This window comes from Falco naumanni, chromosome 4 (assembly GCF_017639655.2).
Source record: "Falco naumanni isolate bFalNau1 chromosome 4, bFalNau1.pat, whole genome shotgun sequence".
NCBI classification, from domain to species: Eukaryota; Metazoa; Chordata; class Aves; order Falconiformes; family Falconidae; genus Falco; species Falco naumanni.
In genome coordinates this window covers 84,005,207-84,033,032 of record NC_054057.1, presented here as the reverse complement: position 1 = coordinate 84,033,032, position 27,826 = coordinate 84,005,207, and the positions used below count along the sequence as shown (strand labels likewise).

At 57.8% G+C, this 27,826-nt stretch overlaps 1 protein-coding gene and 1 long non-coding RNA gene across 2 annotated transcripts; one reads left to right on the top strand and one right to left on the bottom strand.

Annotated features, from left to right (window-relative positions):
* Nucleotides 1-501: 501 nt before the first annotated feature.
* Nucleotides 502-2,771, bottom strand: LOC121087287. Its single transcript, XR_005827563.1, has 3 exons — nt 2,259-2,771; nt 1,125-1,239; nt 502-624 (listed from the first exon to the last, which is right to left on the bottom strand). It is a non-coding gene; the product is annotated as an uncharacterized LOC121087287 (long non-coding RNA).
* On the top strand, nt 1,588-27,602 carry RADIL (Rap associating with DIL domain). Its single transcript, XM_040592115.1, has 16 exons — nt 1,588-1,687; nt 5,769-5,873; nt 8,916-9,474; nt 14,864-15,147; nt 16,163-16,828; nt 17,006-17,043; nt 18,105-18,265; nt 18,996-19,108; nt 19,994-20,231; nt 20,772-20,944; nt 21,221-21,371; nt 21,719-21,909; nt 22,727-23,117; nt 23,408-23,547; nt 24,370-24,509; nt 25,091-27,602. The coding sequence occupies exons 2-16, from the start codon at nt 5,838-5,840 to the stop codon at nt 25,194-25,196; spliced, it is 3,387 nt and encodes a 1,128-aa protein (XP_040448049.1). The 5' UTR covers nt 1,588-1,687; nt 5,769-5,837; the 3' UTR covers nt 25,197-27,602.
* Nucleotides 27,603-27,826: the final 224 nt, after the last annotated feature.

Here is a 27,826-nt window from a genome sequence, read left to right as displayed (position 1 = left end):
TGGGCTTCTCTGTAATTGAGAAGTCCCCCCTCTCCTCTCGCTTCCTAAATCCTTCCCTTGCAAAGCAGGGTGGGAGGCGCAGAGCACGTTATCGGATTGCCCTCCTATTTTATACTAATTTTAAATGACTCGTAACATTCAGGAGGTCTTTGGAGGTGGGTTTGGGGCATCTTTTTTGCATCTCATGTTTTTCACCATCCATTCTTGTTCAATCAGTATTTTATATTTAACACAGTATTGGGTCAAATAAAAACAAATGTAAGAAAGATAATGCTAGCAAATATTGTTTCCTGTGGAGTAGAATTGAAATAAAACCTCAAGATACCTCACTATTGCCTGCTTGTTGAACCAAAATTAGTTTCCCTGCAGCATCTGGAAATAAACCCATTTTCTGTGGAACTTGCCCCACACGGCATCGCTCCCCAGCGCGGAGAGGAGCAGCGAGGTTCCGCTTGTGGCAGTGGGGTGCTGAGCCCTGACTCACCTCAGTGCATGGGTGGCATTGCCATCTGCTGCCTTGGCTCGCGCGGGGGCCAGCGCCGCTTTGCCCTTCGCACCAGCTGCACGGGGAGATCGGGGAGATCGGAGAGGCTGGGGACAGGCTGAGCTCCCAGCTGCAGTTTCCTTAAAAAAAAAAAAATAAAATTGGTGAGTTGGCTGAGGGTGGCCCTGTGCTCGGTGATGCTGGCTGAAGGGCTTGCCAGCATCTCACCAAAGTGGTTTCGGCATAAAGCCCTGCACTGCCATTGCCCCCCCTGCATGGTCGAGCCCGGGGCTGCTGCTGCAGGGGGGGGAAGGATGCCACATCCGGGGAGGGGGACACATCTGTGGACTCCAGAGGGGAAACCCACCATCACCCACCGACCCCTCCCCAGCCTCTCCCACAGGCACTGGCCCCCTCTTGGAAGGGGAGAATTTGCCCCCATGCAGGGAGGCGCTGGCTGCCCCCCAGCTGGGTGCCCACCCGCTGCCCACCCGCTCCCACCGCTCCGCTGTAATTACGCTGGGGCTGGATCCCCCCAGGCTACGATGCCCAGCAGCTTCTCCAGAGAGCCGGGGAGGCTTCCCAGCTTCCAGGGGCAGCTGAACTCATCCCAAAACCTGACCCACAGCTTCCAGCTCACCCATAATTGCAGCTGGCTGGGCTGGGAGGCCTCCTGGCATCGCTTTGCCTTGGCGCTGCCGTTCCTGGAGCGTGGCTGGGAAGGTGGGGCAGACCCAGTCGGGCGAGAAATACGCCTGTAACCGAAAGGAGACTTTGGAACCGATGGAGGGAGAGCATCAGTGACCACCTGCTCTGGAAGACCTCCCCGGTGCAGCCATTCTCCATCCCGCCGCGATTCCAGCCACCAGCGCGTGGGCACCCCGCAGGTCGACAGGGGAACTGGTTTGATAAAACCTGTTAGGCTTGATAACCTCCCCCGCGCAGCCCTGCCTGTCCCACTGCCCTGACCGTGCCCAGGCACCGGCGGGGACAGCCGGCTCACGTTTGTCACCCGCGGCGCGGCGCGGGGTGCTCGGCGCTGCCGGCCGGCGCTGCCAGCGGCGGCCGCGGGGGGGGCGCCACAGTGCCGCTCCGCTCCGCCGCGCTCCGCCCCGGCGGCGGGACGAGCCGCGCAGCCCCGGCGGCTCCGGGCGCTGCAGCCGCCGGGGGCCGCAGCGAGGCCGCCCCGCCGAGCCCCGCACGGTGAGTATCGGGGCGGGGGGCGCGCACCGCGGGGGCAGCCCCTGCCCCAGGTACCCCCCTTTTTCTTTTAGAGGGGAGGGGTGGTTGGGGGGCAGATCCCCCCCTCTAGATCCCCGAGAGCCCCCCGCCGGCGGGAGCCTGTCCCCGGGATGGGGGCGGCAGGTCCCCCTCGCCCGCTCGGACGGGAACGTTTGTTTCTCGTCCCCTTGGAAAGTGGAGGCAGGAGGAAAGTGGCGGCGGGGTTTGTCCGGGTGCCGTGGAGACCCAAGCTGCCCTGCTGCTTTGCCGGAGCGCACCGGGCACCGGGCGGGGAGGGCTGGGCAGGCACAGCACCCTGGGGTCCTTGTCCCATTGCCAGGCACCTGGGGATCCTTCTCCCCATTGCACACCCCTGGGGGTCCTTCTCCTGATTGCCTATCCCCTGGGATCCTCGTCCCATTGCACACTCTTTGGGATCCTTCTCCCCACTGCATGCCCCTTGGATCCTTCTCCCCACTGCATGCTCCTTGGGATCCTTGTCCCGTTCCACACTCCTTGGGATCCCACTGCTGTTCCACACACCCTGTTTCACCTGTATTCAGCTGCTTGTGACCGTCGGGCTATCCTGGCTCTTGGCAGGGAGGCGCTGGGATGATCTGCGTCCCCGTGAGGCTGGAGCGGTTTCATGCTGAGTTGTCACTTTAGCAGAGAAAACTCTGGGGAGTTTGCTACTTGCTTGGGAAGTGCTTATTTTCAGCGCTCTCCAGGATCAGTTAATTATCGCTGGAAAAAAATTATTGCTAAGATCTTATAATTAGGTAGCCTACTGAGACTCTGCTGCTTGGAAGGCAGCAGAAAGCAAACACTTTTTGTGAAATGTTTCTTGCGTGTGTGTGTGAATAGAGCTGCCTGGGCAGAGGGCTGGCATTTGTACGTGCGCATTACTGGAGAGCTGACGCACGTTGGTGGCTCAAAGGATGCTGCAAAATAAGGAAAAGAAAAAAGCAAGGAAAGAAAACCTGCTAAAAGGACTCCTGTCACCTTTGGAGAATCAGGTCCTAAATCATTATAATCAGTTTGTGGAGCTGCCTTTAGGACAGACTGTAAATTCAGCTTTGCAGGACCGGGACTGCCTTTGTATCCGGCTTGAACTGTCCCTGGGCCGTGGGGTCCAGGGCGCTATGGCAGAGTGCCTGCTGCTAATAATAACGTGGTAAGGAGTTTACCTGCTCTGATCCGGCTAAAGACAGCACCGAGGCTGGCATCGACATTGTCAGCCTCCGCTCTGTCCCTAGATTAGATGGATAAAACTGCCAAGAAGAGACTAGGCTCTGAAGCAGGGGCTTGATCCGGAATGGGAGTGGAGACTGATTCAGAGCGGAGGGGTTCGGGCTCTGGGCTCTGCCTGGCCGCTTCAGCTGTAGGGACAGGATCTGCAGAGGGGCAGGATTTGGAGCTGAGGAATGCACGTCAAAGCCATCGCGTCCAGGGTGTTCTCATTTCCTTTGCTCTCTGAGTTATAATTTGTTCCACATTGCAGTGCTGGGGCAGCCTCTCCCACTGCTCGCAGCGTCCAGGCTGTGGTCTTTGCCATTAGACTGAGGCTGTGGCTTGACTGGTTTCCACCCCTCCTCCCCTAAAAAAAAAAAAAAAAAAAAAAAAAAAGGGGGGGGGGGAAATTTTTCAAATAGAGATCTGGAGAAATAGCTTTTCTGATTGCCATTCTGGGATGGTTATAGCTGAAATCTCACTGCCCATCCATGCAGAGCTACAATGGCCCCAGGAAGAGCCCCAGGACAAGCCTCAGGGAAATTCCAGAAGATTAAGAAGTGTTTTAATAGTGTTGCTGCTCTTCCCAAAAGGGAGTAGGATGACCTGGTAGCTACAGGTTGATCGGTTTGATAGCATCCTCCCAGGGAGAAGAGGGAGAAACCTGGTTCAGGCTTTAATTGATTAAAGACTTCAGCACCAAGAATAAATTCCTGCCATCCAATGTGGTTATATGAAAAATAACTCCTGGCAAGAAGAAATTATTTCAGTCTCTGACGCGAGAGATGACTCTCTGGCTATAATACACTTTTGTGAAGCGTCTGAGCTATGCGAGGTGATATTCTTGTAAAAATCTGCACTTTCCAGTATTAAAAAAGTCAGTCCAGTCCAGTATTTAGGGCTGACATTATACAGTGTCAAGAAAGCCAGTATTAAATAAACCTGATCCATTTCAAAGGCAGTTATCAGAGGAGATTATCGCTTCTGGGCACTGCTAGCTGGTAGCATGCGCTCGGTGTTTCAGTGCTTTTATCACTAATCTGGAAGGAGATAGAAATGATTTCTGGAAAAACCTGGGGCTGACCCTGAGCAGCACAGTGTTAATAGTCTGTACAAATCTGGATGGCAAACTGGGCAAGTGAAAGGCATCCTAACTGGAGCAGAATGGAAAATGGAAACATTTTTGCACCCAAAAATAATAACCGGACTTGTATGTGTTTTCCTGTCCCTAATCTGGATAATAAATTGTCAGCAGGAGCTGCTTGCAGATGCTGGGAGAGGCAGCACAGGGGCTCACTGCTCCCTCCTCCAGCGGGAGGTGTCTGGGGGATGGCTGTGTGTCCCGATTTCTGTGCTGGAGAATTAAAAATTTTCAGGGTAATGGGAAATACTGCTCTGGAAGACATAGCAGGTATTTGCTTTTTTTGGTCAGGGTGCTACCGGAACCAAATCTGGGCTTAGGACAGCCAAACCCCATCTCTCCATCATGGTGAAGGTGATGTGGGAACCAAGGGACCAAGAGGCTGTAGAAAACGTCTTACAGCAAGAGGCGAGGTGGCCATCCAGTTAGTCTACTCAAACCAGAGAGGACTGTGGAGGGCTTGATTAAAGCATCTAAATACACTTGCAGAGGAGAAAACCCATGGTAGCCAAAAGCTTGTTAACTCAGCGGAGAAAAGCGTAACAGTAATCAATGCCTGGCAGCTGAAGGCAGACACATTGGCAATAAGGAATAAATATTTCACCGGTGGGAGCGATTAATCATTGGAAGAAACTGCGAACAGCAGAGGTGGGCTCAGCATCCCCTTGCCTTTCGCATCACGACCCATCGCCTGGTGGGAAGTTTCTCCCATAGCCCCAGCACCGGGCCAGCAAGCAGGGCTGGATGGAGCCCTCACCGAGGTCCTGATTAGGTGATTTAATTAGATGGCATGTTTGTCTTCAGTCACGGTGGAGTCAGGGATAAAGGGTATTTCTTGTGCCCTGCTGGCTCTTTCTGAGAAAGACCCGTGAAATCCCTTCAGGCACTTTGCAGGTGCTTTGTCCCTCTTTGTTTCTGTTACCAGCGGTTGTGCTCTCGCAGATCCGTGGTGGGAGGTGAGGGGACAGTGTTTGGTGGCTCTCCGTGATCTCCAGCAAAAATAGACTCAGATTCTGGAAAACCAAATCTCAGTGAGCATCCCAGCATGCTGTGGCTGCTGGGGGGAAGGGCTGGTCCAGGACTCATTGTTCACCCATGGATAAGAGGGTCCCCAGCCTGGTGTCCCTGGGGATATGAGTGCTTAGGAGAAGGAGATAGATTTAGGCCATGGGCTTGTTGGTGGTCCCAAGTCCTCCCATTCACCTTTCTTTTCTGATAACGTTTCTTTTCCTATATATTTCTTTTCCTGTCTCTTTGCAATGGGGTAGATGCTGTTGGTGGCATCACCGTGGGTGGGTTTGCTCCGTCTTACCTGCTCGAGGCTGCTGCATTCCTGCTGCGGTGGAGCCTGAGCTTGGGACTGGGCTGGTCTTCCCCATCCATGGGCTGTGGCTGGGTGAACATGTGCAAACACATGTCACCAGCCACGAGTCCCCTGTGGTGATGTACCCTCTCCATCCTATGTGCTAGCAGCTCTCACCTGCAGCAAGCACTTGGGCTTTTTGATTTGAGGCAGGGGGAATATAGCGAGATGCTGAGCTATACAGGATATATATGAGGCTCAGTGGCCTGCATGCAAACATGACGCACTTTGGGAGCAGGGCCACAGCACCTCTGAGCCCTCCAAAGCCACTGCACTGCGAGCAGCTGTCTGTGAGCAGCCCAGGACCGCTCCTCCTCTTCCTCTTGCAGAGGTGTGACGGACACCCGCCTGGGACGATGCACAACGGGGGAGAAGGCCTGTTTTGAGAAAGAGGATGAATGGAAGGAGAAAAGGCACGTGAAAAAGATGGCAAGGTAAGGAGAGGCTTCACCAGGGTCCTGGGTGGGGGCACTGGGAAGGGGCAGCTCACCTGTGGTGGGAGCAGGAACCTCAGGGGCCTGGAGAAAAGTCCCCGGCGGCTGCAGAGTTGGTTGTGGTAGTAGAAGGACATGTGGTGGCCATGTGAATACCAAAAGTGTTTGTCATAGCTCGGCAGAGTAAATACAGACAGTGCTGGCTGTGGAAAGCAGCTGGTTTTGGTGTGGTCTGGCATGGTGTGTGAAGAGGTGAAGGATCCCCATACAGATCCCACTAATTCCTGTATAGTCATTAACAGAGAAGATGTTAGCAGAGGAAGGGGGCTCTTTGGAAAGTGGGGGTCGTGCTTCTGTAGCTGCAGGTGTGTGTCCTTCAGCGACACAGCTGGGGAACCGGGCTGCCTGCAGTGAGGAGGGGGCTCACCGGGCTGGGGAGGTCCAGGAGCATGTGTCCCACCAGCCTGTGGGAAGATGTGGCCCAACAGGCAGCACCCTCGGCAGCTTGTCCCCAGGTAGCTGGATCCAGCTGGAGCATCCCTCTCGCAGCGGGACCTGACGTATTGCACGTACCAGTTTCCCTTTAGCCTCCTCGGAGATGCCCATAACTGGTGTGCCTGAGTACACAGATGCTGGAAGACCCCATTTCGTTATCATCTTATGTCCATCAGAGTCCTCAGGGGGATTAAGACCACGTGTTACACTGTCTTTGGGAGAAGGCTGCGATTTTTCAGGTGACCTAGCCTGGTGAAATCACACCGGTGTTGCTCCAGATGTTGCAAAATGGGGTGACGAGGCTGGAAGCTTCTCCTGATCCAGGCTTCTTATTTTTCCCCCATGAAATGCCTTCACCCCTGCGCTCTGTAGAAGCTGAGCTATAAATAACATGTTCAAAACCAGGCAGGGACCTGCAAGAAGCGAGGACGGTGTCCCTGCAATGTGGGCTTGGAGGAGTCATTTTGCCACCAGCAGATGTTAAAAGGTTTCCCTTTGTGCTGGAGGTAGTTCAGGGCAGAGGAGATTAAATACGAGAACTGAAAACAGTCATTTGATGACAAAGTTTTGTCTTTTGCATCCTTGATGGCAAGGTCTCACAGGGACACTGGGGTAGTTTTTTTTCCTGGTTGATGTTAATGAGGGCTGGTGGGGCCACGCGAGGAGCCTGGGGTAGCTGTTCATGAACCTGACTGTCTGCCAGTGCCCTGACCTGCTCCCCAGGTCGGGTCCACACCGGCACTCCCAGGAGATGTCACACAGCAGACCCAAAGGGATGCCGCCAGGGATGTCCCCAGTGGGAGCAGCAGCTCTGAGCTCAGCTAGAGGAGCAGCGCTAGCTCTAACCCCATCCCTGCCTGAGTGTTCCCAGTTGCAAGGTGGGAACAGGAACAGCCTTCCCCAAGCCCAGCAAGTTGCGATGAAGCTCCTGGGGCCAGCGCTGGGCTGGCCAGGCGCAGGACACACGATGCTGAGCCCTGCTTTCCAGGCGGATCGCTAAGTCCTGTCTCAGTGGGCAAGGCAGCAGCGATGTGCCAGGGCCAGGGCAGCTGCCGGCTCCTCTCCCTGCCCTGTGGCACCCAGACAGTCGCTTTTGGAGCCAGCGGGCTGGGAAGAAGGACAAACCTCAGCATCTTCACGGTCCTGGTGGGGCTGGGAAAGGGTGACTTGGGGTGCAGCAGCGTTGCAGGATGCAGCTCCCAGGCATGTCCTGCAGCCTTAGTGCTTGCTGGTGCCTCAGTTTCCCCATCTGCAGCATTCAGTGGGCCTCTGGTCCTAGGAGGGGGAGACGCACACCCTGCAGAAACCCTCTGTGCACAGCAGGGAGGTTGTTTCTGGGTTAGAAGGTGACCTCTTCCATTAGCAGCAGGGACGCTTTTTCTTCCCGAATTAGATGGTGGTTTGGAGGCTTTCCAGGGCCGACATCATTCTGCCTGATAGAGTTGGGGTTGCTCGGGTGGTGAGATTCTGCCCGAGCAGGATGGGGCTGCAGATGTGGAAAGCTGCTGGCACCCCGCACCTCCCTGGCTGTGCACAGCTGGATCTTGCCAGCTGCTGCTTCAAAACGCTCCGATTGCTACGGACGGGACGTTTGGGGGCCTGCTGTGTGTGTGCTGAGTCCCTGCGCTTTATAAATCTGGAGGTGAGAGAAACCCCCATCCTGTCCAAATGAGAAACGCTCAATTTCTCTTTCTGGACCTCCCCCGCTAGTGGTTTGTGGTGTGGCCAGCGGCATTATCAGTGTGATGCAAGCGCTGGGTGGTTGTGCATCCAGGATGCGACTTCAAAGCCAGCCCAGATGCCGGCAGTGCCATCAGGCAGGACTGCTATCTGCCTGCGGCCAGAAGATCATTGTGGTTTCCAGCCCATTCCTGGGGACTGTGGTCCACCAGGAGCTGTCACACAGCTGTGGCCATGTCTCCTCCGCTTGCTGCCCATGCAGGGCTGCCTTGTCAGTGATGCCACCGCATGCTTTAACGTCCTCCGCAAACTAGCAACAGCCGAGAGATTTGCCAGTCAGGACATTTTTAGAAAGGCTAATTAAAGCCCATTTTCACCCTGTGCCTCTCGATGAGCAAAAGCATTTAGCGGTGACCTCAGAGTGATTGAATTTGCACTTGAGCTTTCTGTTTCGCCTCTAAAAAATGGGATTGTTCCATAAACTCGTTAGTGAAAGTAACTCCTGATGCCTTGGCTCCTGACCAGGATGGCCCCCGCCAAGTCGCACTGGGCTCTGCTCTCCTCCCAGTGCATTTTTCTTGGGCAAGATGGACCTCTTCATACACACAACAGAAATTTGGGGCCACTCCGGGCTATGTTTTCAGGGACAAATCCATCCTGGGGTAACCATGCTGGAGTCTGGCTGAGTTTGGCCGCTGGTGTTTTGGGTTGTACAAGGGAAATGGCTCTCCCTTGCTGCTGTCCCTTTCCACCTTGGCGGTGACAGTGGCTCCTCCACAGCCACCAGCTGGTTCCTGCTCAGTCTTCCCTGCTGCACATCTGGCCTCCAAACTGCTGACCTTCCCCTTTTTCCTCTTCCCTGCCCAGCTGCGCCTCATGACAACTGCACGCGCGATGTTTTATGGATCCTCCTCCACCATGGCTCCGCCATCCAAGAGCCGGCTGAAGCGCCAGAGCCGGCTTTTCTCCCAGGTTTTGTACCGGACGCTGAGCTACAAGGACCGGAGCTCAGCCTCTGCTTCCCCCGCAGCCGGGGAGGATGATCCAGCCGAGCTCTCCACCCAGCTCTCGGCCCCCGGCATCCTGAAGATCTTTGGGGGCAACATCTGTGCAGGCACCAACTACAAGAGCGTGCTGGTGACGGGCAGCTCGGGCGCGCGGGAGCTGGTGAAGGAGGCCCTGGAGCGCTACGGGCTGAGCCAGCTCAGCGCCGGGCAGTACGCCCTCTGCGATGTCATCGGGAGGTTCGAGGGCCCCGAGAAGCAGTGGCAGATGGAGGGACTGAGGGTCCTGGGTGACCACGAGAAGCCACTGCTCATCCAGGACCTCTGGAAGCCCAGGGAAGGCTTCTCACGGCGGCTGGAGCTGCGTAGGAGGGCAGAGGTGGAGGAGCTGGCAGCCAGGGATGTGGACACCACCACTGCAGGTCAGAGCTGGGGGCAGGGGCAGGGAGAGGGGCTGGGGAGCTGTGACCCCCCTGAACTGCCTGTGGGACATGCACCCCACACTGGCAGCTTTTGCATGTGTTTTGTGCGCTGGGGGTGTGGTGGAAGGGGGAGAACAGCCACATCTGAGCTGCAAGACTCTGGGTAGAGTTGGTATTCAGTGCTCTCTCGCATACATTTGCTACCTGCGACCTCAGATGTTTACCCCAGCCAGTCTAGGGGTTCATAGCAAACCCCCACTGGTGGCTGGGCAGCAGTAGACACGACCATCAGGTGTTGCCTGCTGTCCCCATCACTGAGTCAGCATCACGGTGTCCCATGCCTCAGTGCAGCTTTGTGCCTGGCAGAGCACTGCCCTGCTCCCCGATCTCCCTGTGGGCATCCCCCAGGCCAGACACCCCAGGCAAATCCACAGGAACAGTTAAAAAAAAATGAAAAGCTCATGAAGAGAAAGCAACGTAGGGCAGGAGAGCCCCCCAGAGGTGCCCAACTGAGTCCAGGGCTGGCAGGAGGAGATAAGCGCATCATTAGGAACCAGCAGGTTAATAAGTGACCCCAGCACAGAGCAATGAAGTTTTCATCCTCCCACCCTCAGATAAAAGCCCCACGAGGATGAAGGCAGAAAGGTTTAAAGTCAGATTTTTAATTGCATGATGCCCTTGATGGGTCTGACCTGCTGACAGAGGGGTCTGTATCAGGCTCAGGAGATGTTGGCCAGAGGGTTTTGCTGGGATGGGCACCAAGCAGTTCCTCACACCTGTAGGAAATGGTTGCAATTGTCAGAAATAACCTAATGATGATGCAGGATTACCTTGGTTGCTTGACAAACGAGAGCCAAGGTCCCCCCCCAACCAACAGCAGAACAAATGGCCCAACTATCCCACACCAGCAGGGACAGGGCACCTTTCCCACCTGGCTAACGAGGCCTGGAAGGAGCCCAGGCACAGAGCGAAGGAAGCCAGCCGTGGGGAGAGCAGGGGCTGCTAGACCTCCCACAGCCGCCACTTGCTATTTTGCTGGGTACCCCAAAGTCTGAGTGCAAAGTTTGCAGCTTTGGGCATCACTTGTGTTGTGGGTAGGTTTTCATCAGCATGGGGAGCCAGGGATGAGCTCACCTCCTGCCTTGAACTGGGAAAGATAGAGGAGCAGTGGAAGGCAGCCCCCAGCCCTCATATTAATGCTGGGCAGGGTGGTCCATCAGCACCCGATGGTGAGACAGGGCTCCCTCCATCTCTTGCCGAGTCCAGTGCTTGTGGCTGCTCCCCAGGGAGGGGATGCTACAGGACTGGTCCCAGCTCGATGTGTGTGTGATGCAAATGGAGAGGGAGAGAGAGGGAGGGAGCTGCAGGTGGGGATGCTCTGCTCTTCCCTTCAGCTCTTTCTCCAGCCAGGATCAGAGAGATGGTAAGCACTTTGGGAGAGCGGTGACTCTAAAAACAGCTTCTTTTGAAAGGAGGAAAGGGCAAGAGCCAAGCACAATGGTTATAGCACACGGTAGGGGGGACCACGTGGCAGCTCCCTGCCTGAGCCCAAGGTCACATCAACTCTCTGCCTCAAACACCCCCCCTTGGATGCAGGGGGAAGCATTCCCACCCATGACCTGGATCCTGGGTGGGCTGGCAGCTGCAGGGTCAGGCTCCCATACAGGCTGGGGAGCAGTAGGCTCCAGGCTGCCCAGCGTGGGAATGGGCAGCACTGGGCTGGCCTGGGCTCGGCACCCTTCAGTCGTTTCCGATGGAGGAGCAGCTCTTAATGGGATCGCGTGCCCTGGGTCTGAAAATAGGCCCATTATGCTTTTGATGTAGATGCCACTTCATTTGTTTCAGTACTCCTGGGTGGGGTGGTGGAAATTCTCCATTTTTTCAGCCTTCAGGCATTTTCCGTAGCTGACCAAGCTCTTCCGAGACAGAAAACCTACACCCACGTTTGTTTAAGCTGTCTGCTCTGCAGACTACACAGCCCTTATTTGTCTTACCTGTTAAAGTCTCACTCCTGCAGCCCTTTCTTTCGGTGGCACCAGCGGCTCTGTCACTGGTCTCACCCTGTGCCAGTGGCACTGCCCAGAGGGATGATGCTGAGGGGCTGGGGCCACACTTCCCCACCCCACCTGCAAACTGCTGGGGATGGATGAGGGTGATACAGCATGTCTGGAGGAGACTTCTGCTTACCCCTCATCCAGCACCCCAGAAAGACACGGAATGCCTGGTGTGATGGGGACTAAGTGCAAATGCCCTCCATGGGGTCACCCTTGTCACCAGCCTCGAGCTGGTAGGGGTCCCCTTGCCAAGCACCAGCTGCCTGCCCAGGGCGGTGACGCGCTGGTGTGGAAAATGCAGCATCTGTGCAAAAATGAAGGGGCTTTAGGGTTGCAGTTCCCTAGGAGGAAAGAAGAAAGAAAGAAAAAAAAAAAAAAAAAAGCAAAAAAAGCACAGGGATACTGCAAAGCAGGATCCCCAGGGAAATACCTGCAGGGTCCTTCCGCACACTGACCGTTGCTGGAGTGGCAGGACTGGGACCACTGGTAGCACAAGCTGGTGTACTGCCTGGTAGCTAGGAGAAAGGCTCCATACCCATGCATGACCTGTTAGCAAATAGCTTAAGAGTTTTATCTACTCAGTTACCCATTATCCTAATTAGTTTATTAGCTGCTTCCCAGTGGGGAGGAAGGCACTCACTCCTCACACCACTAATTAGCAGCACAGGTAGAGCATCTCAGCAGTAAACGAGGCAGAGACCCTCTCTCACGGCACTGCTGCTTTCAGGGAGCGATGAGGCAGCGATTAGGGAACACCTGGGAAAAACACCCACAAACTGGTGGGTGCTGGACGGGAGGTGCAGCATTTGACATCTTTATGGCATTCATCTTCCTCCAAACCAGCCTCATTTTGCACCGTGTCCTGAGCTTGCCAGGGCTTTCCTGAGAGGCTGGAGGCTGAATTGCAGGCACAACTTGAGAAACTTCAGAGTTAGGCCTATTATTTTAAAAGATGCTCTGGGAGGTACCTTTGAGGATCTGGCTTTGATATACCTTAGCTTGACTGCATCCAGGGAGGATTCCCTGCAGGGTCTGCGTAGCAATTACATTAGGAAGGACTAGCCTGGCATTAGCCCCTCCGGGGTAAATTCAAAATATTTCTTCTTTCCTGGGGCCTGTGGAGTTATTTATTGGCTCATTTATTTCTCAGCCAGGAAAAGGGAGCCTGTTTCCTAGGCTGAAAAAGAGGCAGATCCCAGCCAAGATCCTGGGCACCACAACTGACAGGTTTTCCTCTGGGATGTGGGAAAGGTTTAGAGGCAGCAGCTTGGCAGGGTCCAGTGGATGCTGGCCAGGGGGTCCACAGTGCCCAGGCCTGGGGTGCCCAGCTCTCTCTAAGGGACAGGGTGCGATCCTGCCCCATTCCCACCCACGTTGCCATGTGGCTTTAGCAGCTGCCGGCTCTGCCCCAGCCACACCGCATGGGAGATCCTCACCCAGCATTTTGGGTGGGATAACCTGCACACGCTTGGGAAGAGAAAACACTACCAGAGGACTGAACAAATCTAACCCGTTTTATGGAGGGACCTCGTTATGCTCAGGAAAAGAGCTGTGTTTATCTTTCCAGCACAGCTCCGGGGTTAGCAGGCAGTCTGTGACGGGGGCTCTATTGGCAGTAAAAAAAGCAGCTTTTTTCCTATACAAAATAAATACAGAAGCTTCCTTTCCCCTAGATAAGGGACTGGTGATGGCGTGTCTCTCTGGGTGATGGGACCCCAGTCCTGGCAGCCCCCCCTCCGTCCCAGTGCAGTGAGCTCCAGCAATAGCTGCTCCCCAGGATCTGGACCCTCTTTTCCACTCCCACGGGCCGGGCTGGGACCTGCATCGCCCTGGCTGCCCTTCATCCCTTTGGCCCATTTCCATGCTCTGGGCTGGGGACGGGGCTCCTGGGGGCAGCCAAGGCCTCCTGCAGACACCTTTGGGGTGGCCCTTGGCATCTCCAGCGGCATGGCTTGGGCTGTGCTCCTGCCCAGGCAGACTGGTTGCACCCCCACCCACCCACCCACCCATATTTCACGTCTGTGGGACGTAGGCACCCCGTGCTGTGCCGCTGGCTGTGATGGGAGCGTGAGCAGGGCTGATTGCCTTTTTAAGAAGGACGTGGGGCGCTGGACCACTGGGGGTGGCTTGGCCATGCCTAATCCCAAGGCATGTAAACAGCAGGGGCTATTTTCTCCCTCTCCCTCCCCATCCCCATCTCTTTCATTTTCCCAGCAAAGGAGCGCTCAGTGTAAAACAAACAAACAAAAAAATGTTTCAGAACCGGCAGCCCATTCCTCACCAAATAAGGCAGATGACTTTTTTGGGGGGGGTCTGAGCTTGTGAGTGTCCCTTTAAGCAGCCCTGGGCACCAGGCTCTCCTCTCTGCCATCCCCAAATCCTGCCAGCTGTCCCCAAATCTCGGCAGCCAAAGCCTGCTCGCCGGTGGGCCGAGCCGTAAGCGGGGCTCTGGCTCCTGCTGCACTGACACTGCTGCAGCGCTGCTCCCACCAAAAGCCTTTAGGTTTTTTTTCCCCTCTCTTCGTCCTCCCTGAATGCCAGCAACACGCTCCCAGGAGGCTGCCCACCCGAGGTACGAACATCGCCCATCGGACCCACAACTTCTTATTTCTCCTGCAGAGCTCAAGCCACGCTTGCAGCACGGAGGGGCCACGGGGACCCCCGGCACTGGGGGCGTCACGCCGGGGGCTGCTCTGGCAGCTCAGCCAGGCCTGTTCCTTCGCTCTGGCTCCCATTCCTTTTGCAGACAGCGCTGCCCGAACTGATGCTCGGGGGAAGTTAATTACAGCTTGCTCCTGCTGCAGGCAGGCAGGCAGGCAGGCTCCACTGCAGCTCCCATGCCTGGCTGATGCTTGGGGGGACTGGGGGGGGCTCCCTGCAGCTCCCGCTTGCTGCTGGCCACCGGGGGCTGAAGGCCCCAGAACAGCATCCAAGATCTTTTTTTTTTTTTTTTTTTTTTTGGGGGGGGGGGGAAAGATCGAGCTAAATTTCTTTTTAGCAGAGATTTCCTCTCCCCACGGCAGCAGGGCTGGGGTGGGTGGGGGATGCTGCAGCCGCTGAGCCCGGGCCGGTTGCCCCCCGGTCAGTGGGGTTGCGGGGCCGGGGAGGGCTGGGGCACCCCCTTTTTGCCAGCGGCACGAAACTCTCCGCCTTCGTGTCCTGGTGTCACCCTTCGGGGAGGACAAGGGACATGGGGACATCAGCCCAGGGAGAGCGTGTCGCCCCGGGGAGGCTTCCAGCTGCGCCGTCCGCGTTTCCACCCCCGCAGCATCCCCCCATGGGGTGCTGGGCTCGGGGGGTGTCGGGGCTGAACGCCGCTCCCCCCCATCCCGCAGGCATCAACGCCCAGGCGCGGAAGCTGCAGCGGCACCGGGCGCGGGGGGCCCGGCGGGCGCCGGCGGGGGCTGAGCGCGGCCCCCCCCCGGCCCTGCGGCGCAGCCTCAGCGAGACCAGTCTGGGCCCGGCGGCTCGGGGGGCCGGGTCCGGGTCCGGACCCCCCCACCGGCACTGCTCCACCCTGCCCGGCAGCCCGGCGGCGGCGCGGAGCGGCGGCAGCATGCGGTACTCCCTCTACCAGTCCCCGCACCTCCTGCTCCTGCAGGGCTACAGCCAGCAGCATGTAAGCACCGCGCCGCCCCCCTGCTCACCCCCACCCCCCGCTTCCACCCCCCCCACCCCCCACCCCCGCGCGGGAAGGGGGCTGCTTGCATGGCCGGAGCTGCAGGGGTCGGGGGGGTGGGGGGGGGATGGTGCGGAGGAGCGTCCTTTAGAAAACCAGCGGTGCCAGCTTGGGACTCGCAGCCTTGTCGCCAAGTCTGTCCCCAAGCGCGGGGGGAGCGGAGCCCGGAGCTGCGACCCCCCGGCGATGCCCCGGAGGGATGCAGGGCCAGTCCCGGGGCAGCATCCCACGGACAGGGGAGGCCCGGTTCTGCGGGCGATGGCTGCGCTGCCCTGTCCCCTGTCTGGCTGCTTCATTAGCGGCAAACGTAATGAGCAGCGTCAAGGAGACAGCGCGTCTGGGAGCCCCTGCTCGCCAGCGCTGGAGGCACTTGGAGAACTGGGAAAGACTGGGACAGCTCTTGTAGTTAATGGCTACTTTGTCCCCGTGGAGTATCTGGCGACACCGCCACTGCAGCCCTCACCCATCTGCAGCCATCCCATTAGCGCGGCTGGGGAAACTGAGGCACGGGGTGGTTCGGTGAGGTGCCCCGGGGCAGGCCGGGGGAGGGGGCAGGGCAGGGAGTGGCTGGGCTGACAGGGGTCCCGCTGGCCTGCCTGGGGCAGGGGCATGCAGGCAGCGCTGCAGTCTGAGGGGAGAAGGTGGCAAGGAAAAGCAGCTGCGGGAAGTGGGGCAGGGGGGAGAGGTGGGGGGAGGGCTCCTTCTGCCCAAAGCACCCCGCTTACTGCATGCCCAGGGTTATCATCCCCATTTATTAGCGTGCCCAAAGCAGGGATCGCCGCTGTCCTGCTCAGCAGCGAGGAAAATAGAGGAACGTGTTTCTGCCGCGCAAAGGTGCAGCAGGCGGGGGGACAGCGGGGGACAGCGGGAGGCTGCAGCACCCACTGCATGGTGGGGAGGAGAGTCCCTTCTCCCCTCGCCTCCCCGGTTCATGCTGCGTCTCCCCACTTGGCAGGACAGCTTGGTTTACCTGCTGAACCGTGAGCAGCACACGGTGGGCCAGAGGACGCAGGCGAGCAAGCCCAGCATCAGCCTGTCGGCCCCCGACATCCTGCCCCTGCACTGCACCATCAGGAAGCTCCGACCTTCCCGGCATCGCTCAGAGGAGAAGCTGGTGCTGGAGCCCATCGCCGGTGCTGGCATCTCCGTCAACTTCGCTGAGGTGGCCAGGACGGTCGTGCTGCGGCACGGGGACCTCCTCTCCCTTGGTCTCTACTACCTGCTCCTCTACAAGGACCCCATGAAAGCGCAGCCACTGCCGGCGCAGACCCTGCTGAGGCTGCGAGCCCTGCACCCCGCTGGCCCCCAGGGTCCCCCCGTCTGCGGAGCGTGTGGGAGCCTGCTGAAGGAGAGGGACCCTGCCACCAAAAAGCAGGGCCCCTCATCCACCAGCAGCCCCAGGGTGCCCCGCAGAAAGCTGCTGCTGGAGTTCGAGCCAGCAGATGAGGACGTGCTCCTGCGTCGCATCATGACCCTGATCGAGCCGGGGGGGGATGACCACAAGCTGACACCCGCCTTCCTGCTCTGCCTCTGCATCCAGCACTCGGCCACCAGCTTCGAACCAGGGGACTTTGGGCAGCTGCTGCTCAAAGCAGCCAAAATGATCCAGAGGACAGTGTGGGTCAGTCAGCGGTGGGACGGGGGTGTCGGTGGGCTGGGGGTGCTGCTGGATGCCTCCCCCTCCCCGGGGGCTTCCTCCAGCCTGGCCCCCGGTGGCAGCGAGTGCTGGTTGGGGTGATGCTCGTGCCACTCCATCCCACTGGTTTTCATTTTGCTTTCCCCTTCTCTCCCTGCCCAGGAACGGACACGGGAGCTGGCCGAAAAGCAGTCCCAGCAGTAAGTGTGACCTGCCGCCCTTCCTTGTTTTGCCCCAAAACAGGGAGAACGTGACCCAGTTCTTCCTCCATGAGTAAGGGGAGCCTGTGGCTGGCTAAAACCACCTTCCCAGCCTGGCGGCACCAATGCATGCTGAATTTTCCTGCTAAATCCCATGCATTCAGCTCTCTGGTCCTTTCACCACAGTACCTGCAAGGCTCCTGCTTGGGAATGCATGGGCTTGGAAAGGCAGGTGAGCTCTGGAGGGACTGGGACCTGCAGCAGCTCTGGGGTCTTCTCCCATCCAAGACCTGCCCAAGGCTTTGCACATGTAGCTTCAGCATCCCCAAGGGATGTAGCAGGGATGTCCCCAGCGTGGGGTCTCAACCCATTCATAAGACCTCCCTGTGGGGCTGGGTTGGGGCTGCTGTGGCATGTGTGCATCCAGGGATGGTGACACAGGGCGTCCCAAGTTGAGGACCACTCTGGGGCCATACAGCGGTGCCAGGGGGGCTGGCTTCCCAGCCTTTTCCAAAATCCAGGCTCCCAAAGCAGCATCTGGAGAGACTGTTGGTGCTTGCTGTGCGCTCTCCTTTAGGACAAGCTCTGAGGATGCTTCCCAGGCCTTTCCTACAGCAGGAGAAAGCAGTTCAGCGGTTGAGAAACTTCCCAGATGCTTTTTATTTATTTTGTTTTATTTTTGAACAGCCCAGTGCAGGCGGGCTGAGTTTAGCCATCCAGAGCTGGCAGGAACAGCACATACTTCTTGGGGAGAGCTGCTCTTCAGCCATGCGTATTTACTGCAGTTCAGCTGTATTAGGGGGAGTCTCCACCAAAAATGTCACCCCACAAAGGCCAGGCAGCCTTCAGCCAGCCCGGTCCCTGCAGGGTCCCCTTTGTCATCCTACAGAGCAGGAACCACCAGATTTTTTCTTTGTAAAGTCTTAAGGGGGATGCTAGGCTTGGGGGTGAAGGGATGCAAAAGCTCTCTGACATTGCCCCAGGCTGGCTGCTTTTTGCCCAAAAGCTTGAATGGGGATGCCAAGGAGCAGCTGCCGTAACCACCTGCTATGTCTCCCCAGCCAGGACCCTGCCACCCTGTCCCGCTTCACCATCACGGACCTTCTCCCGGACCTGCAGCACATCCTCTTCTGGATGGCCAACGCCATCGAGGTCCTCTACTTCGTCCAGCAGAAGTCTCCCACCTACATCCAGAGCATGGAGGAGGAGCTGGACGTCAGAGGTAAGGCTGGACACTTCTCCAGCCGCAGTGATTTTGTTCTGCTAATCCCTGGTTGCAAGCAATGGTCAGCGCCCCTGAGATGCTCCTTTAACCCCCCGTAATCCTCATCAGCAGGGATGTCTCCACGGTGCAAACTGGGGTAATCTGTGTGGGAGGAGCAGCCTTGCACAGTGCCACGGTGCTGCTTGGCTTTGGGGCCGGGTTGTGTTGTGTTTGCAGCCAAACCTCCTCTTTCTGCCGCGGCAGCTTGTGGTTAATGCCACGGGGATGGCTTTCTGCACCCCCGGCTGCTGTGGGGGCACCGGGATTTGCAGGTGGCCCTGCAGAATTCCTCACTGGTGAGCCTCTGTTAATGCCAGCAAAAAAAAAAAAAAAAAAAAAAAAAAGAAAGAAAAAAAGGAAAAAGAGATTAAATCAGCCTCAGAAGCCTTCTGGTCTATGCAGCAAGTTAAAATGTTCGTAGGCCAGAGCAGCTGTTGGCAGGATGGGTGCAGCCCTAGGGGCCACCGTGCTGCTGCGCCAGGGTGAGACATGGGGAGTGGCAGATGGGCACTGGGGCAAGAGGAGCCTCTTTGCCCCTGTTGAGGGATGCCCCCGTGGTGATGCCACCCCATCTGGGCTAATAACTAATGAGCACTAATAACCCCCACCCTGCTAATTTGGGGGGCGGTGAATTCGGCCTGCCTTGCTGCTGCAGGTTTAGCTCCCCATCCTCCTCTCCGCCCTGTAGGCTCCAAGGAGTCTCTGTTCTCCTCGACCATCACCGCCAGCGAGGAGGCGATGACGGTGCTGGAGGAGGTGATCATGTACACCTTCCAGCAGTGCGTCTACTACATCTCCAAGGTACATGCTCTTCGGGGAGGGCAGCAGTGTCCCATGGCGGCAGCATGAGCACCCCCAGCAGCTCTCGGACTGTGCAGGAGGGATTTTTACGCTTTTGCTCTCTGGCAGTTGCATCAAGCTGAGGTGTTTTCCTTTGGGCTGAAGTGCCCCGATTTTTGGTCACAGCCCAGGAGAAGTATTGAATTACTGCGGCGTGTTTCCTTGCCTGCAGTGCAGCGGCTCAGGAGAGGCATTTGGGGAGAGCTGCTTGGCTCTGGCCAGCGCAGCATAATGGTGCGATTCAGGGCGCAATGGGAAGGGGCCCCTGGACCGTCGCCGTTGGACCGCGAGAGCCGGGCGGCAGCGGGAGCAGGGAACAGAGCGGGCAGTGTGAGGCAGGAGAAAGGCTGCTGTGTGCAGGCAGCCCTGCCTGTGCGCTGGCATCAGCGTGTGGGGACGCAGGGGCTGCTCCCGTGCCACTCTGCTGGAGCAGCACCCTTGGCAGAGGTGGGTGCTGGGTGCTGCTCTCCCATTTCAGCAATAGGGACAGGTCACCCCCATCGGTCCTGTTTTTTCTTTCACCCTCATGCCCAGCTGACGAGCTGCTGTCCCAGTTCACATCAATTTTCAGATCCCTTTAGCAGAGCCATCCCACGCTGTCACCTCCAGCTGCTAGAAGTGACAGATATGTTCGCTTATTATTGTTTTTTTAAACACTTGCGCAACACCACAGTGCATCGAGGCGGGGGTAAGCAGGATCAGCCCCTTGCCAAAGCAGTGTCGGTGGGGTTTGCTCAGCTTGTGAAGGTGATGGGGTCAGAAGAGCTTGGCTCACGCCAAAGAAAAAAGAAAAAAAACCCAAACACAATCGGTGTGATGTGAACTCTCCGCTCTCTCTCTCTGCAGTGTCTGTACGTGTCACTCCCTGCCCTGCTGGAATGCAACCCCTTCCAGAGCGAGGGCCGGGAGAGCTGGCGCGCGTCCCCACCGCTGCCTGAGGAGCTCTGCAGGATCGTGCTCATCTACCAGGCAGCGCTGGACCTGCTCCGCCAGTACGAAGTGCACCCGGAGATCACCTCCCAGATGTTTGCCTACCTCTTCTTCTTCTCCAACACCTTGCTTTTCAACCAGCTCCTGGATAAGGGTCAGTCATCCTCGAACACCCAGCCTGGACTGGGTAACCCACAGGGGACCGACTCCTTGGGAGACCCTCCACGGGGGGTACAGGAGGGGGCTTCAAGCAGCCTGGGGGGGCTGGAGACAGGCAGGTCTCAGCACCATTATGGAGAGCCAAGGGCATCCCCAGCTTCTGCCTCCAGGATCCTCATTCCCAGGAGGGGTTTAACCCCACAAGCGCCCCATCCTCACCCGTTGCAAAAGGGCTGCCCTTCTGAGCCTGAGCAGAGGAGGCTGGGAGCACTTTGGAGGGGCAGCTCATTAATGGGCTACTGCAGCCTGCTTTGTAACTGAGGTGCTCATTAGCCCTCATTAACAGAGCCGCCTCACTGCCTGCTGTTAGTGCCAGGTGAGGTCCAGCCACCACCCGGAGTTACAGCTACAGGGTGCTGGGGACAATAACCTGCATTTGTTTTGCTGCCCTGGGGCTGGGTCTGGGCTCTGGCCAAAGGCTGGGGACAGACGGGCTGTTCTCCAACACGTGCTGATGGATGTTCTGCCTCCTCAGGCTCCTCTCTCGGCTGCTTCCACTGGTCGCAGGGGGTGAAGCTGCGGGCCAGTGTGCGGCTGCTCCTGGAGTGGCTGCGTGGCGCCGGCTTTGAGCAGCTCGCCCAGCAGTTCTTCGCCAAACTGGCCAGCGTGGCCAACCTGCTGGCCATGCCTGGGTCCCAGCTGGTGCAGGTGAGGGATGCCCTGCCGGGGGCTTGTGGCATTGGGCTGGGCACGGGCAGGGGAGACCTGCTTGGCGTTTGGGGGTCCCTGCAGCGATTATTCCTTCTTCTGCAATCTGTCACCAGCTGCCCCTTCCTGGGGTGGTGGATCCGTGGGTGGGCAGTACCGGAGAGGGGCTGCTCAGGCTCATTCTGTCATGCCCAGCATCTCCCTCCCTACCCTCTGGTGAGCCCCTGCTCCTCAAGAAAGCAGCCCCTCACCTCTGCCATTCATCTTCTCACTCAGATGACCTGGGCATCCCTGCGAGCTGAGTTCCCGGCGCTGAGCCCTGCGCAACTCCACCGGGTGCTGAGCGAGTGCCAGGCAGTGATGGATGTGGGCTGCATCGCAGCGTGGCAGCCTGGCGAGGAGGAGAGCCCAGCCACCTTCCAGCATGGTAAGCCCTTGGCCTCACACTCGGTGCTGTGCCCATCACCATGCCGCTGTCACCCACAGGCTTGTTCCAAGGTTTTTATGTACAAACCAAACAGAAAATTTCCTTCCCCTCCCTGGGGCTTCTGTAGGAGTGCAATCGGGAATAACCATGCCCCTACAATTCAGATATTGCAAAGGATGCAAAGCACACTTGGGGGTTCTTTCTGCATTCCCAAGTGAGGGATGCTGCTGCCTTGGAGCTCCCCGTGTCCCTGATCCTGGCAGGGAGATGACATGTGGCGGAGAGCCGGGAGGCAGGAGCAGGGTACAGCCTGGGCAAGTGCTAGCCGCTTTCCCTCTGCTTTTCAGATGAGATGCTGGAGTCCTTCGACAACCACCCACCCATCATCCTGCCCAGTGGAGGCTTCAAAGTGGACCTGGAGGTGGAGACGTTGGATGACAACATCTACCGACACCTCCTTTACATCCGCCACTTCCTCTGGAGCTTGCAGAGCAAGAGCCCCCACACCATCGAGGGGCCACACTCAGCACCCCCAAAGGTAGCCTGCCCCCCCCCCCCCGAGGGGCTGTTCCTCTCCTGGGTGGGCAGGTAGTCTTGGCTCCCTCTGGAGACACCTCCAAGCCCAGCACCAAGGACTGGCTGCCCTCACCTGCAACCTGGCGCTGTGGCAATGCCCTCATGTAGAGCTGCTGGAAGGATTAGTGCTGCTAATCCCCCAGCCTGGGGGGTGTGGGAAGGTGAGCTGGAAGGACAGGCTTGTCCCAGCAATCTCGTTAGTGGGGAGGAGGGAGGAAGGGGGGATGTCTGCAGGCAGCACTTCCCTTCTCCCTGTGCGTTCCCCCCATCCTCCCCGCCCTGCACCCTCCCTGTCCCCACTAGCCAGGCAGGCTTGCACAAAAGCACTAATTAGCTAATGCCTGTAAAGCACAGGGAGGGCAAGGCAAGACGTGCTGTGGGTGCTCAGATCAACTGCCATTTGTCTTCTGCTCCCTGGGGAGTGTGTCCCTCCAGCAGGTCCCCTGCTCCTCTCCCACCCTTTCCCCATTGACTGCAGCACCCACAAGGCACGGCTGCCTCCTCTGGTCACCCTGGGGCCATATGCCCCAGCTCTGGGGCCACAGAAGGAGCTGTGCTCCCCCGGTGTCCCCCTCCAAAGAGATCCCACAGCGGGGACATGACCAGGAGTCCCCTTCTGGCTGGCTGTGAGCATCCCCAGCATGGCCCTGGCCGCAGAACTGGGGTGCGGGAGCTGCGCTGGGAAGCCAGGACGAGCTCTGCAAAGCAGAGGTGGGGTGCAGGTAGGGGGTGAAAAGCACACGTGGAGGGTCCCACAGAGCATTTTTCTCCTTCTCAAGAAAGAGGCATACACGACGCCAGGTGTCCTGGAGGTGAGCGAGAGCCCAGCAGCTGCCCTGGGGAGCTCCATCACCCAGGACTACAGCTCCCGGGGGGGCTGTGCTGCGCCGGAGGGGAGCCCCCTGCGCTACCTGGCCACCAACGGCTGCCCCTGCGAGCACCCCACTGGCGAGCCACAGCTCCAGGAGAAGCTCCAGCAGCTGCAGCTGGGCACAGGTCCAGCCCCCAAGGCTGGCACAGCACCCCCAGACCCCTCCTGCCTGCTGACGCCACCCACCACCCCTCTGAACTTTGACTCCGGGAGCCCAGAGTCCCCACAGGGCACTGGCAAGGGGCTGCAGGACCACCGGCGAAACGGGATGAACGGCACCAAAGGCAGCACCCCTGAAGGTACGGAAAGCTGGCACTGCCCCGCTGTGGGGGGTGCAGGATTGGGGCACGAGGGTGTTTGCTACCATTCTCCTCCCCATACACGTGGTTCCTGCAGGGACCTTTCAGTGCTTGGACGAGGCAGGTGAGGGCAAAGGAAGCATCTCATCCAGCTCCTGCCCTGGCAGAAAATCAGCCCTGGGGCTACCCAAGGTCGACTTCGATGGGGTTTTGGGGGGCAGCTTTCTGTGGGAGGCTGTGGGGCTGGGTTTGGGAGGTGCTGAGCAGTAAGCCTGTCTCTGCATTGCCAGGATGCTCCCCGACCACTTACGACTACCCCACACCAGAGTCTTCCAGCCGCAGCTCTGCCACCGATGACTTCTGCTATGTCTTTGTGGTGGAGCTGGAGAGAGGACCCATCGGGCTGGGCATGGGGCTGATCGACGGCTTGGTGAGTTCCTGACAATCATGGGAAGGGCTCCTTCCATGCCCCTCCAAATAGCTGACGTGGGACACATAGGGCATGTTTTATACCCCAAGAAAAGCCAGCAAAGAAGCTAATGGCTTCCCACGGGAGTTAGGCTGCTTCTCCTGGGGAAAATGAGGCACAGAGTGGTCTCCTGGGAGGAGCAGATCTCTGCTTCTGTGTTGCTGTGCTGTGCACGCAAAGTCCATCGCAGCTGTGCTGCAGCTGGAGAGAGCAAACAGGCTCAGAGCTCTTGTGGAAGGAAAATGACTCAGCCAAGGTCTTTCCTCCACCCTTCAGCGGGTGGCCAGGGAAGCTGGGGCTCGGCGGGTGCCAGAACAGCTCCACCAGACTCTCGTCGCACAGGGTGGCGTTGCAGTCTGGCTTAGTGTGGTGGATAATCTTACTAAGTGGCCTTCCACGGCAGTGCATTAGTCAGTGGGAAACAGGGCATCACCGAGCCCCTGGAACAGCCGTGAGCAAAGAGCTCCCATCCCAAGATGGCTGCAGGCTAACGATGCTTTACTCTTAATTAAATTGAACAAGAAAAGGTTGCCCCCACCTCTCCTTTCTGTGTATAAATTGATATAAAACCAAAGGCTTGCATTTCCTTCCTGGTACTGTCACCGACACCATCCCCAGCGCCCATCCATCAAGTTCCCCAGCGCTTCCAGGGTCCCACCTGGCATCAGGTGCTAAACTGTGGGGAGGAATCACCCTGCCCGGGGAGCTCAGCCCACTGGGACCACAAACCTTTTGTGTCCCCTCTGCCTTAGCTGGTCACTCACCGCCTTTCCCTGCCAACAGCACACTCCTCTCTGCTCCCCGGGGATCTACATCCGCACCCTGATCGAGGACAGCCCCGCGGCCGCCGACGGCAGGCTCTCCATTGGGGACCGCATCCTGGCTGTCAATGGCACCAGTCTCATTGGGGCAGACTACCAAAGGTGAGTCGCCAGAGGGCCGGTCTGGTATCAGCACCGTGGGGGTTACTGCTCCAATCCAGGTTTTCAGCCATTTTGCAGCAAAGAACTGCACAGGGTCTCCCAGTCCCTGGTGCTGCGCTCCCGGCCAACAATGCAGAGGATGCTGCAGTACAAGCAAGCTGCAGAGAGAGCAGCAACCTGCACAGGACACTGGAAAGCGGGGAAGGCAGCTGTTTGGGGAGGGTTGGAAGAGGCATCAGGGAGCAGTAACTGGTGAGCACATTTGGGAAACAAATGAGAGCTCCAGAGGTGGGTCTCAGCAATGCAGAGCTGCTCCAGCCCCATCTCACCCTCTCAAAGGCCGTGGGACGGGGCAGAGCTCAGGCGCACCTTGTTTGCCCTCACCCTGGCAAGTGCTCGCCTGGCGGCCAGGCTCTCCATAAAGCTACAGGCAGAAGAGAAACAGACCCTGCTTCCAACACTGAGCAGGGACAGAGCAGTGAGTGCAGGTGTTCTGCGAATGTCCCTGACCTGGCAGGCTTCTGGGGGGCTGCCAGCCTGCGGGGAGCCAGAATTCACCTCCCTGTTGCCGCTCTCTGCAGCGCGGTGGACCTCATCCGCTCCGGAGGGAAGAAGCTGCGGTTTCTGGTTGCCAAGTCGGACATGGAAATAGCCAAAAAAATCAGTTCCAGTTCCTCTTCCTCCTAGTCCTTGTGGTACAATGGTCCTTCTGCAGCAGCTTGCAGGTGCAGCTCTGGTAAGGCTGACCTCGGGGAGCCTGGAGTGCAAGAGCGAGGACCATGACTCCACAACTGCCCTGGATTTGCTTTTGGACACCTTCTCCCTGCACTGCAGCAGATGAAAGGACATGCAAGGGTGGTGCACGCTTCTCCCACTGCGCTGTCTGGGAGCATCATTCCTGATCCATTGCCCGGCCTCACCTCATACCCCGTGTTGTCCTTCTCAGGAGCTTTTCTGGTCCTTCATCCCCTCTGGCAGGGGGCAGGAAGGGGATGCTCCCAGCATGGGGACTGTAGGCAGGCTCCTCTGTTCCTCTAGGCTGGCAGCCCTATGTGATCTTTCATGCTGGCAGGCAGAAGACTTGAAACACCTTTGGGATTTAAAGATCAGCATGTGGGGCAGGTTTGGACTTAACCACAACAGTGGCCACCTGAGGTGCTGGCACATCAGGCTGGAAAAACTGTGCCCAGCTCTGGGGGTGGTAAAGCCAGCACAAGCACCCAGGAGTGGAAATCCAAGAAGGATGCGTTCCTAGGAGTTATGTTCCCTGGTGCTGTACTACCCTAAGTCGGGTGCCCTTCTGCTGCTGGGCTACGATCACGCTGTCCCCAGCCCTGCTTCGGGAAGGGAAGCAGCCACAGCAAAGGGCTGACACCACCAGCAGTTCCCTGTGAGTCCTGGGGAAAACCCCTTGAAGAGAAGGACTCTCTCGCCCTCGCTCATGCAGCAGATCTATTGCCTGGCTCTGGCACCATGATCCTGGCAGAAGGCCCCCAGGACTGACCCAGCAGCGCAGGGCATTGACAGCAATTTCCCTGCACAGGAGCTGTTGCCCTCTCCAAGGGGCTACTGCCAGGTCAGTGCTTCTGTGCCTGCCCCTGGTCCCTGCGAGCTGGGAACGGTGTCTTCGTGCCACCAGGAACCTGAGCCAGCCCGGCAGCGCGTGGTGCCGGGCCCCAGGTGTGGCTGACAGTAGCCCAGGCAGACCAACAACATCTTGGCACCGTGTCCTGGTCCCCTCCCTCCAGCTTTGCCAGGCCATTTTAAGACCACCTTGTATCCTGCCCTGCTCAGAGCACCTCAGAAGCGTGTGCTGCTGACATGCCCACGGGTGATGACAGCCAGCAGAGGTTCCCTTTGGAAGGTCAGTCTTGGATGTCCCAGAAACAGCTCTGCTGTTTGCTGCCAACAGCAGCGGTGGCAGCAGAGCTGAGGTGGCAGCTCCACCGTGCGGCTGGCCGGTCCCCTCCACACCCGCCAAGTCCTCCCTGTGCTTTTAGCAACATTAACGGGATAAACCCAACCTCATTTCCACATATAGACAGGTACCGAGACCTACTTTAGCCAAACCCTATTAAAACAGCCTGCCGCAATGCCCTATATCACACCCTGCACTTAAACCAGCATGGTCTAGGCTCTGGCAGCAAATCAGCTATTTCCACAGCATCTCCCAACAACAGTGCTCTGACAACCGTGATGCTAAAAAAGGGATGCTTAAGAGGGTTGGCCTTAATTAAACCTCACTGCTGTAGCTTTGGTTTCTGTGCTTAGTCTTCAACTTCACAGAAGGAGAGAGATGTTAAACTAATCCACGCAGGGGAAACACTCCACTACTGGATTTCAACACAGCCTGGCCTGCCTTTTCTAGGGCAAGGTGGACAAAGCACCTTCACCAAGACACTAGTGCCTTGCTTCTCTGCTAGGCCATGCTGGCACCAACCGGCCTGGGGTGCTGCCCCAGCAGGGACTGGGAGCAATGCGTCCCTCCTGCCACTGACTCAGCTGTACCAGGCAGGCAAGCAAAGGCTCAGGGCCCCACAGGGTCCTGGTGATTCACTCTCCTGAATCAAGTAGGTATGCTGGCCGTCATCCCCCACGGACCTCGGCAGCTTTGTAGGGCAGGAGATGGACTGCCTAGAGCCCCTGGGCAAACTGCATGCACTCCTTGCTCCCCTCTGCCTGGGAGCCGGGGCTCAGGGAGGCTGGTTTGCACTAGACAGTACTGCGGCTGCGCACTGGCGTGTTCCAGCGGTACCAACGCAACCCCCTGCTCCCCACTGAGCCTGACTCTCCAGTCATCCCTGGAGGTGGGAAACAGCCCTGCAACTGGATATTCCTCACAGTGCAGTCAGGTATTGAAAAAAATTGTAAATAAACCTTGCTATTTACTAGTGTGCATGAGGGCTTGCTTCTCCTGGGAGGAGCAGCAGGATGTATTTACTTTCCCCATTTGTTAATACTGTACAGCTCGAATGTGTATAAACTTCTCATGCAGATACAGAACACAGCATGGCGCCTGTTTGACACGGGGCTGATGTATGCTAAGAAATGCTCTTGGTGTCAACAATAAACTGGATCAATAAATCTCTCTAAGCTCTGGTCTGGTAGCTGTCTCTTGGATCTCATGTTCACTCTGATGGCAAGACAGAAGAGCAGGAAGGGCTCGCAGCAGACTTAATGGAGTCACTTCTGCTTTCTCCACCTCACACAGGCCTTCGCTTGGCTGATCTGCTGCAAGCAGAGAGGCAATAAAAAAGCAGATGCATAGCCAAGGTGTAGCAAGGGCACAGGGGAGGGAGAAACAAGTCAGAGGAGAG

Excerpts from the sequence above, each read along its gene's own strand:
- RADIL (XM_040592115.1), top strand. The coding sequence starts at position 5,838 with ATGGAAGGAGAAAAGGCACGTGAAAAAGATGGCAAG. Across the intron at positions 23,548-24,369 it reads TGGGGCTGATCGACGGCTTG|CACACTCCTCTCTGCTCCCC; the intron begins GTGAGTTCCTGA and ends CCCTGCCAACAG. Across the intron at positions 24,510-25,090 it reads ATTGGGGCAGACTACCAAAG|CGCGGTGGACCTCATCCGCT; the intron begins GTGAGTCGCCAG and ends CGCTCTCTGCAG.